The sequence below is a fragment of the Oppia nitens genome, unplaced genomic scaffold (assembly GCF_028296485.1).
Source record: "Oppia nitens isolate AA-2021 unplaced genomic scaffold, nextdenovo-longstitch-racon4-pilon3 scaffold5_pilon_pilon_pilon, whole genome shotgun sequence".
Lineage (NCBI taxonomy): Eukaryota > Metazoa > Arthropoda > Arachnida > Sarcoptiformes > Oppiidae > Oppia > Oppia nitens.
The window spans coordinates 5,245,856-5,262,614 of NW_026533243.1; the positions used below are offsets into that span (position 1 = coordinate 5,245,856).

The following is a 16,759-nucleotide window of genomic DNA, read 5'->3' on the forward strand; positions in this document are numbered from 1 at the left end:
TTGATTTGTTTTTTATCTATTACAATATTATAAAGTACATAATAATATTTTATAATTCAAACAGTGTAATTTAGTTGTATAATTAACAAGATTTTTGTTAATTTTATTGCAATGCACTATACATTGATATACATAGTAATTGTATTATAAATTTAAAAACCGTACAATTTTTTCAAATATCGAACTGAACTGAAACCAAAAATTACAACAAAATCAATCGAAACCATAATTTAATAGTTAAAACCAATTGTTATTTTAATAGAGTTAATACTAAATTGAGAAATTGAATCAAACCTAAACCGTATAAAATAATGTCTAAACCGCACAAAATTAGTTTTAGGTTCCGGTTTTTTCGGGGTAACCCAACTGAATCGTATACTCTTTATTACTCTATTACTGATATTATATTATAGTACAGTACAGTACAGTACAGTACAGTACAGTACAGTACAGTACAGTACAGTATAATATACCAAATAATAAATTAAAATCATACCTTCAATAATAGGCTGTTCATCATTTAGGTCAGTGCCGCCGCTCATGTGTTGAGTATTTGTCTCAAATATAGAGCTATCAGTAATTGGTTGGATATCTTTATATTGATTGATCCGATTGTTGGTATTATTTAAGTCTTTTTTATTCCTCAGGATTTCAATTTCATTGTTTCTTAAGCCAAACTCATCTCTTCTAGAGATTGTGGGCCTAAAGTTATTAGAGCTGTTTGTTTGTAATCTTGAAATAATGTCATTTAAATCAACATTTTTTGCATTTAGTGTTTCAACGGTAATGTTATTTCGCGAAGCATTTAATAATTTCATCACATATTCAGTTAATTTATTGTTTGGACAATCATTTGATACACTGATTAGTTTAGGCTTCAGTGTTGGTGTCTGTCGTGAAGGAAATATCAGATGTGTTGACATAAAGTGCCGATTTTCAGATGTCATCATTGGATCTCTTTTTCCATTAACTTGTGTTTTATTGACCATATGTTTCACAAACTTACTCACAGTCTTATGTATTGGTGTTAAAACTTTTGTTACATTTGTTATAATATTAGGCTTTGGTGTGAATAAAGCTTTATTTGTATGATTTATATCTAATTTAATTTAATATAAATTATTAATAATAAAGACTAATCTCATTATAATTACTTACAATAATTTCCCAAAAATGGTTTATAAGCGGATATTAAATTATCGATCGATACTCTGGGAGGCGTTTGAGAGGGCGTTCGAGTAATTCTTAGACCAAATTGACGGTCCGGTTGTCCAAAATGTTGTCTAATTGCTTGTCTTCTTAGTTCTGAAGAACTTAGTTTTGTTTGTTGGGTTGAATTGATGGGTAAATCAATTAATGGACTGATAGTTGTGACTGTTGTCGTCGTAGTAGATCTACTCGTGTATAAAGTGGTTGTTTCAATCAATGGTTGTATCTTAGAGTTTATAGTTATTTCAAAAGGTGATACTATAGTAGCCATTGTTGTCTTCTAAATTAAATATATCAAAACAATTTAAAGATAATAATTTAAATAAACATTATATTAATAATTAATTACAATTTTTAGTGGGTGTGTAATATTAAACATCGGAATATCGGTAGCATTAATAGGAACGGTAACTATAGGTGCGGCCGATTCTAAAGTAGATAATGTGTCGTCAATATCAGTGAATGCAGAATATGCTGCATAAGTAGGTTTTGGTAAAACCAATTGATTTTTATTTGTGTTTTCAGTTTTTCTGTCCAATATTTGATAATTTCGTGGTGGATATGATACGGATGAACCCATTAATCCGTTTATTACAGTGATATCACCCTTTGTTGTTGTTTTTGTCTCTAAAATTATAATATCAATAGTATATAATAAAAAAATGAGTCTAATTTCAGAATATTACAAACCATTTAATAATTTTGGTGATAGTTTTATGGCATCGTTGGACAACTGAAAACCTAAAGGAATAGATGGCACGATATGTGACGACCATTTAGTTGGTCTCATCAATAGATTCCTTAACGTAATGTCTTGTAAAGTATTATTACTGACATTATTAGTATCGGTGGTCAATGCTGTTGACCATAATTGTCGTAAAACATTTGATGGTCGAGAAAATGATATTTTATGGTTAATGTCAGAGACAGGTGTCTCGTTAGATGCGATTATATTGTTTGTATGATTAGATATACCATTAATGACATTAAATAAGTTAATTTTATTATCGTATGCATTATGTTTTCCATGGCATATAATAATTAACAAAATAAATGATGATATTGAAAGCCATTTATAGTCAAAAGTCTAAACGGGAAATAAAATTTTTTAATTTTTTAAAGTATTAATTAAAAAAATCAATAAAAGTAATATTTATTAGTCATAAAAATCATATAAATTTTATTGTTTTTAAATATTATATGTTTTCTAAATAAAATTCTCATACAAAACTATTTATGATTGCTTTTTTAAAACTTAAGATAGTTTAGTTATTAGCGGATAGTATAGTTATACAATTTATATAATATATATAATCAAAAAATACATTTTTACGGATCACTATGTTTTCACATACTATACAACAATTGCAAGGAAAACATTTATAGTTTTTAAATTAATAATTACTTTAATATACTTTAAAACTCTAAACAATTTTAAAAATAGAATTATGAGTTAGTACTGGTAATAATAATAATAAAATAAATTAATATTTAAAATATTTAATAATATACCTATATAAATATATTAACAATGTCAATTATTAATAAAATACTTATATAAATCTTACTGATTAAAAAATTGATTACATTATAAATTAATAAACATAATGTAAACTAGTAAATATATATAATGTTAATAAAAATTTGTATTAATTAACTAAATATTTTTATTTTTTAAAAAGTTTTCATATTGAATAAAATTTTACTTACATTGTATTTACTAATATCATACATAACTGTTGAAATTAAATTTGTCTATTATTATACACATTAGAAAATCAAAGAAAGTTCACTTTATTGTTGAAACTTAGTTTATTTTTATTCACAATATTTTTATTAATATAAAATTTAAAATTTATTACATAATATTATTATTTACACTTTTCTTATAAGTTTATATCAAATATTGTTGAGTAATAAAAAGTAAACATTTTATTGTATTAATACAATATATTTCACATTAAAAAATTTAAACATTCGAATAGTGTTTCAAAAATAGCTATTTTACTAAACAACAAACTAAAACATAATTCACATAATTAGTGATGAATTGCAAATTATTTTTATAGAAACAGTGAATTAGAATTTGTTTCAATGAAATAAAACTTTAATAAATTTGTTTTAAAAAAATTAGACTAATTTTTTCTAATATACTCAAACATTATAAATAATCTTATTTGATATTTACTTAATAAACATTAAATTCGTATCAAACATATATTACAATCACAAGAGTATAAAAATGATAATTGAATTAAAACTGATTTCTCGTGAGAGATGACAACAATAGTAAAGAGTATGAGAGAAACACAAAACTTTTTTTAATCTATAATGTAATTCATAGAAAAAAATTGCTGAGAATTTTATTGTTATAAAGACAGAGTAAAAGCAAAACTAAATAACAATTTTATTGGATTAATAATTTTATATATCATATTATTTCTAAAATATAATAATAAAATCCATGTCATAGTGTTCATCAATTGATTGTCTAATCACTTATTGGTCTCATTATTAAATATATTATTAATATATAACATGATATGATGTTTTGTTGTTAAGACAGGTAAGTCAATACCATAGTAGACTTTAGGTGTGTTCAAACAATAGTCTCATTTCGGCACTTATTGACAATACCTATCAATTTGGGTGAACCAAATCTTACAGTTTTCTTACATATATTTTACGGTATTATTGTTTCAAGTTTTTTCATGAATTAGTATTTTTATGGGAAAAGTGTGTATATATCTAAAGGTAATGTTCACCTAAAGGTATTTCACTCATCTATGTGTATATGTAATGGCATAGTTGGCGGTCGTATTATTGGAGGTCCAATGGCTGACTTGTATTACTAATATTAAATACTGGGGTATATTCCTTGTCAATAAATAGTATAACAATACATTACATTTATACTAATTTACTAATAATTATGTGCATATTATATACATATTAAGTATTAATACCGGAGCCATTTATTTTTTTAAACTTGATTTCGCTTCGTTAGTCATGTTAAACATGCAATCAATAAACTACTTATATTTTTGCAATTTTATCTAAATATCGATTATTTTTTCCATAACTAGTATAAAATAATTGTGTTTATAATTATAGAATATATATATATATATCATTCATTATTTCATTTAAATCGTCTCTAAACTTTGACAAAAATATTTTTGATTTTTTTTATTCATACCATTTAATTATTAAAAATAAGAAAATTATGTTCATTGGGAATGCTATTTATTTTATATAAAAATAGTCAATTTATTAAGTCTAATGTAATATTGATATCCTCATTGTATCTATTCACAAAAAAAAACTAATTATGCGATATATATATATAATATCTTTTAACTTATATTATAAATAGTGGAGTTTTAATTAAAAATAAATTTTTAATAATTTATGTTTATATAATTTTAAAATAACAAAATTATTTTTTACTTAAAATTTAGCAATAATATATTTTGTATAATAACCTAAAATAGAAAACATGCTGATAGTTAAAAAAAATAAAATCATAAATAAAACTATATTATACAACTATTACATTATTTTAATAGTATTTACTTTAATTTAAAATTCAACTTTATATTCTATTAATTGTTAATTTGTAGTACCGGTAATAGTATTTTATAATTATATATTTCAATACTTATTTGTAAATAATAAGATATTTTAAGTTCCTAATGGAGTTTTAATTTAACTAAAATTTTTTACTTAATTTACCGGTTTTAATAAAATAGCTTAGCATCCATTAAATATTCAAAAATATCTTTTAATTATAATAATTTATGTAAAAAGCTTTGCAAATTTTGCTTAAAATAATTTTAATAAATTAATAATCTTTTAAAATTATAAATACTATTAATAGATAATTGATAAAATATCTACATCTAAAACTTTATTAAGATAAAGTTATTTTTATTATTTTTATAAAAATTACTTTATAAAACTAATTTTTGAAAGATATACATTTTTAAAAGTTATTCTATATATAAATATTAATAAACAAACATTTATATATTTTTTTATCTAAACTAATTTTAATGATATATGATATCATTGATTTTTATAAACTATTTTAAAATAATTATTGTAAATTTATATAAATAATTACTTATATTTTAAGAAGTTTATATTATTAAACTATTAATCAATCAAATGTTTACATTTTTATATTATTTAGTTAATTATTTGTAATATTTTTTTACATATAATTATCATAATTTTGCATAAAATTATAATTTTGTTGTCAAGTTCGTGAAATATTTACCTGATTTTTGTTAAATATTTAAATGCATGAATTGTTACGTTTTAGAGACTTAAGGCATTTATTTTGTTAACAAAAATCAATTCAACAAAAAATATTCACTAATAAACATGTATTATATATTAAAAGATTTTCAAAAAATTATTTATTTTATAATAAAATAAAAATATTTGTAATATTTTTTTAAACATAATCTAGTATTTCTTTTTAAAACTTATAAAAACATTTTAAAAATATAAGTCAAGTTCTAGTTCTTTATCAATATAAATGAGATAAAGATATTGACAAAAAATGTTGTTTTTGTGTTTTATTTTTCTAAAATAATAATAATAATACAAATTCATTGAACTAATTAACTATAACTTTAATTAAATTATAACTTTTGAACAAAAGTTTCAACTTATTGTTTGAAATATTTAAAAAAATGACATAACTTTTAATGATGAAAACATCTGTTGACTTAAGAAATTTCTAACAAAAAAATGTCATCGATTTCATTGAACTCATTGATTACTTTTTATTTCAAACAAATGATTTACTCTCACACAAAATGGTGTAATTGTCTACAAAAAAAACATTGAATTTGGTGACAATTATCACTTAACCACAGTTTTGTTTAATGATATCTCTTTCATTATTTTATATTTTGTATATACAGTATAATAAAAAAAATAAGTTTACAATTTTATCTATTGTATAAACGATAAAAACTAAAGTATATTTTTTTTAAATATTAAAAATTATCTATTAATTTAATTACTTAACTTTGAAAGAGAGATTCAGTTAACACTAAGTGATAAATCCTTTTATTAAAATTATGATTACCCGTCAATTACATAGCTTACTATTAAACAAAAATTTGAAACACTTTAATAATTTTTTAAAAATCTAATATAATATGTATAATATATCAAAAACTACATTTCATCATAAATATATATCTAATTAAATAAAAAACATTATCTAGGTTAACTTATAATAGGTATAGGTAAAGTAATAAAAAATATACAATAAGACTAAAATTATAAACTTGATTGAAATATTTAATACAAATTTATCATTGTTTAGTTTATTAATCAGCAATGTCAAAAATATAATACAATTTTATTAAATGTATACAAATATAAAATGTATTAAATGTAAGATTAAATGAAATATTATCTTTTAAAATACGTGCTGTAATTCTAAAAATTTAATGTTAATTAAGACAACTTTAAACAATAAAATAAAATTAGGTTTTCTTCCAAACATTGTTTATTTATCAACATTTGTGTAAACATAAAAATATATTTATTGTTACATTAGTTTATAAATTATAAAAAATCATTATCAAAAGCGAATCATTATTCAAAATTGATAATAAAACCTATTTACTTATAAATTATATATTAAATCATTATTTTTTTATTGATTTTTGAATCCAAATAATTGTTTGTTTTGAAACATCAGATAAAGCAATGTTTAATGAAGTTGGAGCCAAAAGTCGATAACAGCCCCAAACGGCTAAACCGATAAATGTGTATTTAATTGATTTTTTCACTATTTTTGTTGTCAGTGATGTCTCTGGAAGTCTAATATATAATGAAATTAATTTTTATAAATAATTTAATTCATTAATTCATAAAAGTAAATTAATTAAAATTACTTTAAAAGTGGCGGGATTTCTTTATCGGTAACTTTTCCCCATTGTTTGACAATTCCTGGTACGTGTCCAATACCAACAACACCAACTACAGTGGCCGGTCTAGACCCTGAAGGTAGAGACATATCGGGTATTGGAGAAGCGGCTAACCATAAAGAATATGCTAAATAGGTGTCCCTCTCATTAACAAAAACATTGCTCAATGCGGGAAACTCTCCCGTCATTTCAGCCAACATTTCCTAAAAATAAAAATATTAAGTAATTTTTTAAAAATATTTAAAAATTGAGAACATATACCTCTAAAAGATCTTTTTGTTTACATTTTTCGACCTCTTCCTTACTGATCGATTCATTATTAAAAATGATACCAAACGCTAACTTTAGTTTCTGCCAAACGGTCAGCGATGATATGGCACGACGTAATGTTATGTGAACGGGTCGGTCACCCAAATGAACGACACAACCGGGAACTCGACTGGCCTTAAAAATATAAATTGAAAAAACAATTTGTTTCAATATATTAACATCACAAGAATTATTGTAAAAAAACATTTACCTCATTAAACGCGCGTCTAAACTCTCCTCCCGGAGCCATTCCTAACTGTTTAGTCAAATGGGCTGATAGACTAAGTAAAAGTACATACATAACACCCTGAACTAAGCCATACTATTTCAATAATACCGTAAGTAAAGTCATAATAATTATAAAACTTTTTTAAAAAAATAAATGCATTAAATTCTTAATATTAACTTCTTGTATATTTCGACGAATTTTTGCGATTCCCATTGTTTTTGATTCTTCAAGAATTGACTTTTCATCAAACGATAAGATACTTAAACGACTTTCGCAGAGCTCGAGAACAATGATATTGGGTTTAGTTCTTCTAATTGTCTGTAAATTCAATTAAATCAACAATTTTTAGTCATATAATTCATCTAATATTTTGAGTAAATCAATACATGGCTGACGTCTTGTTGGCTCTTTTCGCTGAAGTGTGCCGTTCCCACCAAATATACTTTTGCACCGTTAGGTCCTTCCAATACTGTGACTGTGTCTGGAAATGGTTGTGTCGACAGATCCAAGTCTTGTCCATCATTTAACTCATAAAAGTTGGACAAATTGTTTGTTTGAATATGTGTGTCGTTAATACTAACACTGGACTCCATATCTTCATCATTGGAAGTACTGATCACATCTTCTTCATCGCTTACTTCTTCATAAACCTCTTCTCTCTTTAATTTTCTATTGTTGTCACTGTCAGTATCAGAGTTGTCACTGTTTGTCACCGATTCTTCCTCATTGTGTTTGTCTATTATTTCATTAAAAAATATAAAATTTTGATGAATTGTATATTTAATAAAACATAAAATCAATTATGACATCATATATTAGCTCAACTAATAAATTAGTTTTAAAATAAATTATTAATATTTAATAATTATTTTAATTAAATTCAATGCAATTGTTTTTTTATTATATTATATATTAATAAAATAAATACCAATTATTTGCTGTTAATTACAATAAATTATTTTTAAAGTCTAAATCAAAGTTAATTAATATAATAGTCGATGACTTCAAATGGTAATAATAACGGCCACAGATGTGGACAGTAGACTAATGGCACAAACCTTTACTTTGCTTGTCATCATCGGTTAACAAGTGATGGACACCATTGACTACAATATTATCACCGCTTAAGTCGTCCTCAGCGGTGACCAAAGTATCAATATTTTTGTCACTTCCCGTCACTAACTGTCCATTGGTTTCCGTATTATGAGAAGACATCACTTAAATGTTTGTTTTGTCAACAATTATCAAATGATGCGATCAATTGGTTGATAAAAGTGATGACTGGATCAGTTGACATACAAATCATATGATTAAGTAATTAAACAATTATTTAGTTAATAGTGTTATGACTGAGAAATCAGTCAACACTTACGTAACGGTTAGTTATGTTTTGTTTGCTTTAATACTGTATTTAATAACTCATTGAACGCGTCATTCAATGCTTTAATCAAATGTTTTATACTTTTAAGTCTGACATCTATTGAATGTAACTTTTGTTGTAATAAATGTTAAAATTTGATTTAATTTATTATTAATATTCATAGTTATTGAATATCATATTTACACACCTGTAAAACAAATCAACTTATTAATTAATTAATAATTTACAAATAAATGGCTATACAGTAGTATATTTATTTAAAAAAATATTAAATTAAACACCATTTTTGTATTAATAAAATTTATTGAATTTAATAGAAATTATTAAATTTAGTAAAAATAATTTAATAGTTGACAAAATCACACAATTATTGCATTTGTTTGTAAATCCAATCCATAAAATAAACTAAATGTGTATAAACTCCGGGCAGACCTTTGACAGCACAGGGAATACCAAAGGAGACGACACCTATTATATAAGTACGGATACCCACGGTCTGGATTAATGGTCCACCGGAATCACCCTAAAAATTATTATATTAGTCTAATTAAACAAATAATGTATTACTACATAACTATAATAACAGTACATACCATACATGAGTCTTGACCACCCATACCACCGGCACAGATATGTGTTGGTTGGATATACATATATGAGCGGTAATTGTATCGACACTTTTCGCGATTCCAAATAGGAAGTGATATTTTTTGAAGCCAATCAGCACTGGGCTCTGTACTACCGATTTGACCCCAACCGGCCAATTCCGCCCAACCATTGGGATCGTGGCTGTCCTTCGGTAAACAAATAGCATTAACAATATATTTTCCCAAACTATTGGTCGTAAAGATAACAGGAGTTTTCAATAAAATAATTGATAAGTCGTTGACTTGTTTTTGTTTATCCCAACCCCTGTGAACAACAAACTTCTCGGGATATAACACTTGACCCGTTTCTTCCCATCGATTAATACCGGCTTTTATTATAACTCGACTTTCTTTACCAACTAAGCTATTATGTCATTAATATTGAATTAAATTTTGTTATATTTAAGACTAAATTAATATCAAATCTACCTTTCAGTACAATGTGCGGCCGTAAGTATATAATATCTGTTGATAATAGCGGCCCCACAAAAATGTCTGCCATTTGTGCCATATTTAATAATTTGAAGACTTACAAGCCATGGATACTCGTTTGGTTCTGCATCTTCTCCTGTCATATATTGATATAATTATAAATAATAATTAGGAAAACCATAATGTGATCAAACCTCCGACAATTCTTCCCAAATGTGATGAATCTAATTGTGAATTCACATTCAGACCACCAACTTGTGTCTTATATCTGAGACCACAATGTGATGGCGAGTCATACATGTTGTCATTGAAGGTTTTTATTACAGATTCGCTTTGATTAGTGTCAATACTTTCGCTCAGTTCTGAATAAGACCTGATCTGTGGCTTCTCAAAGGTATTATCATACTCTTCATCCATATATTTGTTTTCATTCACTGTATGTCTGTTGGATCTAATAGATGATCCAAATCTTCGCATACATAACTCGATACAGCGTTGAACACCAAAACATCGTTCATAACAACTAACAGAATGTGTGGAATGGATCCAATGGTCACATCTTATGACAGAATTAAAGACAATTGAAGACAAAACTATTTTTATACAAATATATAGTATTCGTGACATATTTGCTAATTAATTGACATAAAATCACCATTTTATCATATTTTTAATTAATATAAGTTTGCTATAATTCAAAATACATTTCAATATAATTTATATTATATGTGCGAATTTCTAAATAACATTTCATTTTTATAATCTAATTATACTAGGCTAATTAATATTTAACCAATTTAAACAATTAAAAATTTAATGTAAAATATTATTATTAACTAATAATAATTAATAATAAAGTAAGCATAAGTTAAATTTTTATTAACATATTTTATTAATGTTATAGAAAATGTTACATATATTCATAATGTCTATCCCTGATGACCCTGACCTTTCGATAATAACTTGCCCAATACAGCACCGGTAACATTGATGAAGTTATTAATAACCGACAATAACCCGGGTACTTGCGATAATAAGGTTCCCAATAGAGAGTTAAGGCCTTTGAGACTCATAAGGCACTGGACTATTGTGACCACTGTATTGAGCAGTTGAGCCAAAGAAGACAACAAAACATATAATATTGAATTAATTACATTTTCTCCGCCATCGATACGAATGTCACCATTATTTCTGTTATCGATTTCTTCGGGTATAAAAACTTTTGATTAAATAAGACTAAAAATAATAACATTTTAGACGAAACTACACAAAAAACTTCATTTACCTAAAGATTGGTTGTTGTTTTCTTCACAATAAATGGTTTGCAAAATTGAAACACCAATTGCCAGATAAAAAAATAATTTCATTTTTTTTTGTTAACTTTTAATTTTGTTGTAAAAAAATTGAAAAACAAAATATATTGTAATTTAAAATTTTTTGCTTTGTCTTTTTATACCCTAATTAATAATTTTAATCATATGCTACTTAAAAGTGTTTAACAGTTTTTTGGGGCCAATATTCTCTATTTTTTAAAATAATATAATAATTTATTTCAACTGTTAAAACGATTCATTGCATTTGTTGCCATTAAATTTATTTTGCATTATCTTTTAAATTACACAAATTAACAAAAAATACATTAATATTTTTATGTATGTTGTATTAATTAAATAATATATTTTAATAAATATGTTTTAATATAAAGTATTAAACTGTTAAATATTTTTTAATAATTTTTTTATAAATCTATACTAACATTATAATATATATATAAATTTAATAGAACTTATTAATACTGATAAATAAATCTATTTATAAATTAGAGTATATAATATACCTTTAAAATAAGTGTCCTAAAAATTGATAAATATATAAAAATAAAAAATTGATTATCCAGTCAAAGGTGCTAATACTTGGCCAATAACAGCCAACAAATTATTAAGGACTCCAATAACTCCGGGCAATGCATTTGTGAATACATTTCCGAGCACTGAGTTAAGTCCGTCCAAAGTTAATAGACATTGGACTATAGTGACCACTGCATTCAATAACTGAGCCAATACGGTGACCACTAAAACAACCAATGCGTTTACTAGATTACCTAATGTACCGGCACATAGACATGAGCTAACAGCACCTCCACCTCCTTTATCGTTATGTTTGCCAATTATTTTTCGCACATCTACTGAACCATATTGTCCTGTCGGAGGAGGAGATTGACTTTCACCTAAATTTTGTGATCAATTAATTTAAATATTTATAAATTCTTGAAATTTTAATTAAATGTAAAATTACTTGAAGAACTAGTTGTTTCAGTTATAATATTATTATCAATTGTATCAATAGTTTCATTGGTTTGACAATTGACTACAAATAAACATAAAGACAAATATATTATTAATGAATTCATTTCAATGTTTCATTAGATACAAACTCATTAGTATTAAATGTAAATTTAATTTATACAAAGTATTTATTTAATAATATTATTCCGGGCATATATTTTATGGTAATTTTATTTATTTATTAAAAATATATAGTAAACACATTTTCAACAAAATTTAATAAAATATTTGAATAAAAATAAAATTTAAATACAATGAACTTTGAATGCATAAATTTTTTACAATTATCTTATTAATACATGAATCTATTAATTTATCTGTACATGAATTATTGTAATTATTATAAAATTAGTTAAAAATACATTAAACTGCTAATGTATAGCTTATATAAAATAAACATTATTACAAAATTTTTAACTAATTTCTATTGACTAATTGACTAATTTTAGTTAAATTGTTATTATTAAACTTTAAATTTTAGCCAAAAGTTTTGTTTTATTTTAATGAGATCGGCATCATTACCTAAACCTTATCATTGCTAAATAAGATTGGAAAATATAAAATTAACTACAAATAAAATATTTGATTTAATATATCACTTCAATTTGATAAAACATAAGTGTCTAATAATTACTTAAAAATATTTTCTTACGGTAATACTAATATTATACATTTACGTATAAAGCATTGATAAATAAATTTATCTTAAATGGAAATTTATTTTTATATTTTAATTGTTACTAACCTTATTCTTATTAATATTTATCTATTTTATAAAAAATAATCTTAAGGATTTAATTTTACAATAATAACTAAACGACTGTTAATTTCACATATATATAGTGATAATTTTTTATAAATTAGTGTATAAAAGTAGGTACATTAGTTATAATTTAAACATTATTAGTTTTAAAAGTTTATTTAATATACAATATTTATAATGTTAGGCAAATTTATACTATTTTATTTGATTAACTATATATTTGCTGATTATTTGCCATTAGATGGAAACCAGTGGACAGCAATTAATCAAAATAAATGTTATTTATTTATTTATTAATAATTTTAATAATGAAGTTTAATTAAATATTATTTTATATTTTAAAGCTATTACAACAAAAGCAAGAGTTCCCGGTTCTATATATTCTGATTTAAGAAATAATGGTCATCTCAAGGAAGGACTTCTTGTAGGTTATAATGATATCAACTATAGATGGGTTGCAAGAGATAACTGGACTTATGAGCGATCATTTGATGGTTTGCCTAAATATTTGTAAATTAATATATAAATATATATTTAACTAATTTTAATATTCAATTAAACAGTTGACTCAAAATTATTAAGTAAACAAGTGGTTAATTTAGTAGCCCATGGCCTGGACACTGTTAGCAACATATATATCAATAATAAAAAAGTTGGACAAAGTGTCAATCAATTTGTCAGATATAAGTTTGATGTTAAGGACGTCCTTAAAGTGGGCACTAATACCATACGTGTGGAGTTTGAGTCGGCCCTACATTATTCAAGTCGTATATCTAAATGGCATTTTGATACATATCATTATGAAATAGTAGGAGGTTTGTAGCAGTATTTATCTCCATAAGCTGTGTTAAGTATATATAATATATAAAAACTAATTTTTATAATTGTTATAAAAGAATGTTTCGCAAAGGAATATCACGGCGAGTGTCACAATCATTTCATCCGCAAAATGCCGTCATCTTATAGCTGGGATTGGGTCGGTATTTGTCTTATTATTATTTTTTACATATTTGTCATCTTTTTTTTATTAATACTTAAATTGTTTTATTAGGGACCGGCATTTCCAACGGTTGGTATTTGGAAATCCATTGGTATTGAAGCTAATGATAAGGCAATCATTAGAGATATTACAGTTGTGACGACACCCGACAAAACAAGTGGCACTCAATGGACTCTTTCATTAAAAGCATTTATAGAGTCGGACTCTCGTAAAAAAATTGACACTAAAATATCGGTGTCATTGGATGATCACTTGCTAATCACTGACCAAAAACACAGTCTTACGCCGGCAAGTGATGGCACAGTTAAAGTAGAGTTTACGATCCCTATTAAAGATATGACAATCATTGCTTGGTTTCCCAATGGAGTGGCAAATAATACTCAAAAATTATATAATCTTAAAGTTTCTCTCGGTTTTGATGATTCCAAAGAAATGTCAGAACAAAGCAAAAGAATTGGTTTTCGAACCATTGAAGTCATACAAAAACCGGTTAAACCTATTGGACTTACTTTTTATTTCCAAGTAAACGGTATACCCTTTTATGCTAAGGGAACCAATTGGATTCCGGCCAACAATCTTCAAGAGGATATTACACCAGAATATTTACGTGAACTCATGGAATCGGCACATAAAGCCAACATGAATATGATGAGGGTATGGGGTGGAGGTGTCTATGAGTCCGATTATCTCTACCAATTGGCCGATGAATTGGGAATTATGATATGGCAGGACTACATGTTCGCCTGTTCATTATATCCATCGTATCCCCAATTCTTAGAAACAGTAGATCAAGAAGTACTGACACAAGTAAGACGTCTACAACATCACCCATCCATTGCCATTTGGGCCGGTATTTAGTTTGATTGTATTTTTCAAAAACAATTTATTAATTTACTGTATATACCATTATTAGGAAATAATGAAAATGAAGTTATGGTTAGATTAGGAAAGAAAGAGGACTTTGAACGCCATAAAAAAGATTACATTGAACTCAATATCAATCACATCCGCAAAATAATTCTTGAAGAAGACACGACTCGAACTTTTGTTGGTTCGAGTCCTTCCAATGGTGACGAAGAGATTAAAGAAGACTGGATTTCAAAACATTCAAGTGATGAACGTTATGGTGACACACATTACTATAATTATGACCGACCTCTTTGGGATTGGAAGATCTATCCAAGTGGTAAATTTGCCTCAGAATATGGATATATTTCCTATTCATCAATCGAGACATTCTTGACTGTACTCAATGAAACCGACTTAACGTTTCCAATCAGTGATGCTATGGAGCACAGAGAGCATCATCCGGGAGGCACTAAATCTATTGAAAAAGAAATTGGTATTAAAAGTTTATTAGATTTTTTTAAAAAAAGTTTTTTATAAATTTTTAAAAATATATTTTATTTTAGGTTATTATTTTAATCATCCATCACATGGAGGTATTGAGCGATTTAATGATTTGGTATACTTATCACAAGTAATTCAAGCAATGGCTATGAAAATTGAGACAGAGTTTTATCGGCGAAACCGTCAAATCGATGAAAAGACTGGTAAGGGTAATACAATGGGTGCTCTTTACTGGCAGATCAACGACATATGGCCGGCACCGACCTGGGCTTCCATCGAGTTCGGCGGCAAATGGAAAATATTACAGTCTTATGCCATCGATTTCCTCAAGAATAATATTGTCAGCGTTTATGAAGACAATAATCAAACACTTAAAGTATAATCTATTTCTTTGGAATTTAATTATTAATTAAAGTATCAATTATTAATAGATTTCATTAATTCGAGACGATTATGGAGGGAAAGAAGTTTTTGATTTATCTCTTAAAGTTTATAAGTGGTCATCAAATAAACCGGTTCAGGAGCTCATTGCCAAATGTCAAAGCAATCAAGGCTTCTCAGCTGAAGTACTATTTTCGCATTCAATTCCTGATTTGTTGACCAAATCTGGTTGTGCCGACCGAAGTGAATGTGTTGTCAAAGTAGATATTCCTCACTTTCAGGTATTTTATTTTAAAATAATCAATTTAAAAAAATTGGGTTAATATATTAATAATTTACATTTAAAAAGACATCGAGTTTTATGCTATTAAATGAACCAAAAAACTCGAAATTAGTTAAACCAAACATAAAGTTGGTTTCAGTGAAGAGAAAATCACATTTAGATGATAAACAACAAGTGTTTGACATAACTCTTTCCAGTGAAGCGATCGCACCATTTGTTGGATTGGATTTTAAATTAAAATCTGGAATAAAAGGAAATTTCATTGAAAACGGATTTTTCATATTTGACGGAATGAAGACAATCACATTTGAGACCAAATCTAATGTTACCGAAAAACAAATCAAAGATAATCTGCTATTTAAAACAGTGACTGATGTGTTGTAAATGTTATGAAAAAATATTCATTTCAATAAAATAATTACAGTATAATTTTCATATATAATTAATAATTATTAATTATAAGTAAAACATCA

General features: G+C 25.5%; 3 protein-coding genes across 3 annotated transcripts; 1 reads left to right on the forward strand and 2 right to left on the reverse strand.

Annotated features, from left to right (window-relative positions):
- Positions 1-6,845: 6,845 nt before the first annotated feature.
- LOC128961842 (traB domain-containing protein-like) lies at positions 6,846-9,145 on the reverse strand. Its single transcript, XM_054308135.1, has 8 exons — positions 9,077-9,145; positions 8,763-8,985; positions 8,091-8,440; positions 7,882-8,022; positions 7,687-7,797; positions 7,428-7,610; positions 7,134-7,369; positions 6,846-7,059 (listed from the first exon to the last, which is right to left on the reverse strand). The coding sequence occupies exons 2-8, from the start codon at positions 8,917-8,919 to the stop codon at positions 6,885-6,887; spliced, it is 1,353 nt and encodes a 450-aa protein (XP_054164110.1). The 5' UTR covers positions 8,920-8,985; positions 9,077-9,145; the 3' UTR covers positions 6,846-6,884.
- Positions 9,146-9,431: 286 nt separating this feature from the next.
- LOC128960956 (venom peptide isomerase heavy chain-like) lies at positions 9,432-10,822 on the reverse strand. The gene is made up of 4 exons (XM_054307135.1): positions 10,359-10,822; positions 10,162-10,300; positions 9,679-10,096; positions 9,432-9,608 (listed from the first exon to the last, which is right to left on the reverse strand). Exons 1-4 carry the CDS (start codon positions 10,789-10,791, stop codon positions 9,453-9,455), a joined length of 1,146 nt encoding a protein of 381 aa, XP_054163110.1. The 5' UTR covers positions 10,792-10,822; the 3' UTR covers positions 9,432-9,452.
- Positions 10,823-13,410: 2,588 nt separating this feature from the next.
- Positions 13,411-16,728, forward strand: LOC128961936 (beta-mannosidase-like). The gene is made up of 9 exons (XM_054308262.1): positions 13,411-13,549; positions 13,617-13,766; positions 13,836-14,087; positions 14,169-14,248; positions 14,324-15,122; positions 15,186-15,614; positions 15,685-15,998; positions 16,054-16,284; positions 16,353-16,728. The coding sequence occupies exons 1-9, from the start codon at positions 13,450-13,452 to the stop codon at positions 16,668-16,670; spliced, it is 2,673 nt and encodes an 890-aa protein (XP_054164237.1). The 5' UTR covers positions 13,411-13,449; the 3' UTR covers positions 16,671-16,728.
- The last annotated feature ends 31 nt before the right edge of the window (positions 16,729-16,759 follow it).

Coding starts and splice junctions, on each gene's coding strand:
- LOC128961842 (XM_054308135.1), bottom strand. CDS start 8,919: ATGTCTTCTCATAATACGGAAACCAATGGACAGTTAGTGACGGGAAGT. Junction 8,441..8,762: donor TGATGACAAGCAAAGTAAAG/GTTTGTGCCATT, acceptor ATGAAATAATAG/ACAAACACAATGAGGAAGAA. Junction 7,060..7,133: donor GAAATCCCGCCACTTTTAAA/GTAATTTTAATT, acceptor ATTATATATTAG/ACTTCCAGAGACATCACTGA.
- LOC128960956 (XM_054307135.1), bottom strand. CDS start 10,791: ATGTCACGAATACTATATATTTGTATAAAAATAGTTTTGTCTTCAATT. Junction 10,301..10,358: donor TTTGGGAAGAATTGTCGGAG/GTTTGATCACAT, acceptor AATATATGACAG/GAGAAGATGCAGAACCAAAC. Junction 10,097..10,161: donor GCCGCACATTGTACTGAAAG/GTAGATTTGATA, acceptor ATGACATAATAG/CTTAGTTGGTAAAGAAAGTC.
- LOC128961936 (XM_054308262.1), top strand. CDS start 13,450: ATGTTAGGCAAATTTATACTATTTTATTTGATTAACTATATATTTGCT. Junction 13,550..13,616: donor AGCAATTAATCAAAATAAAT/GTTATTTATTTA, acceptor TATATTTTAAAG/CTATTACAACAAAAGCAAGA. Junction 14,088..14,168: donor TCATTATGAAATAGTAGGAG/GTTTGTAGCAGT, acceptor TTGTTATAAAAG/AATGTTTCGCAAAGGAATAT.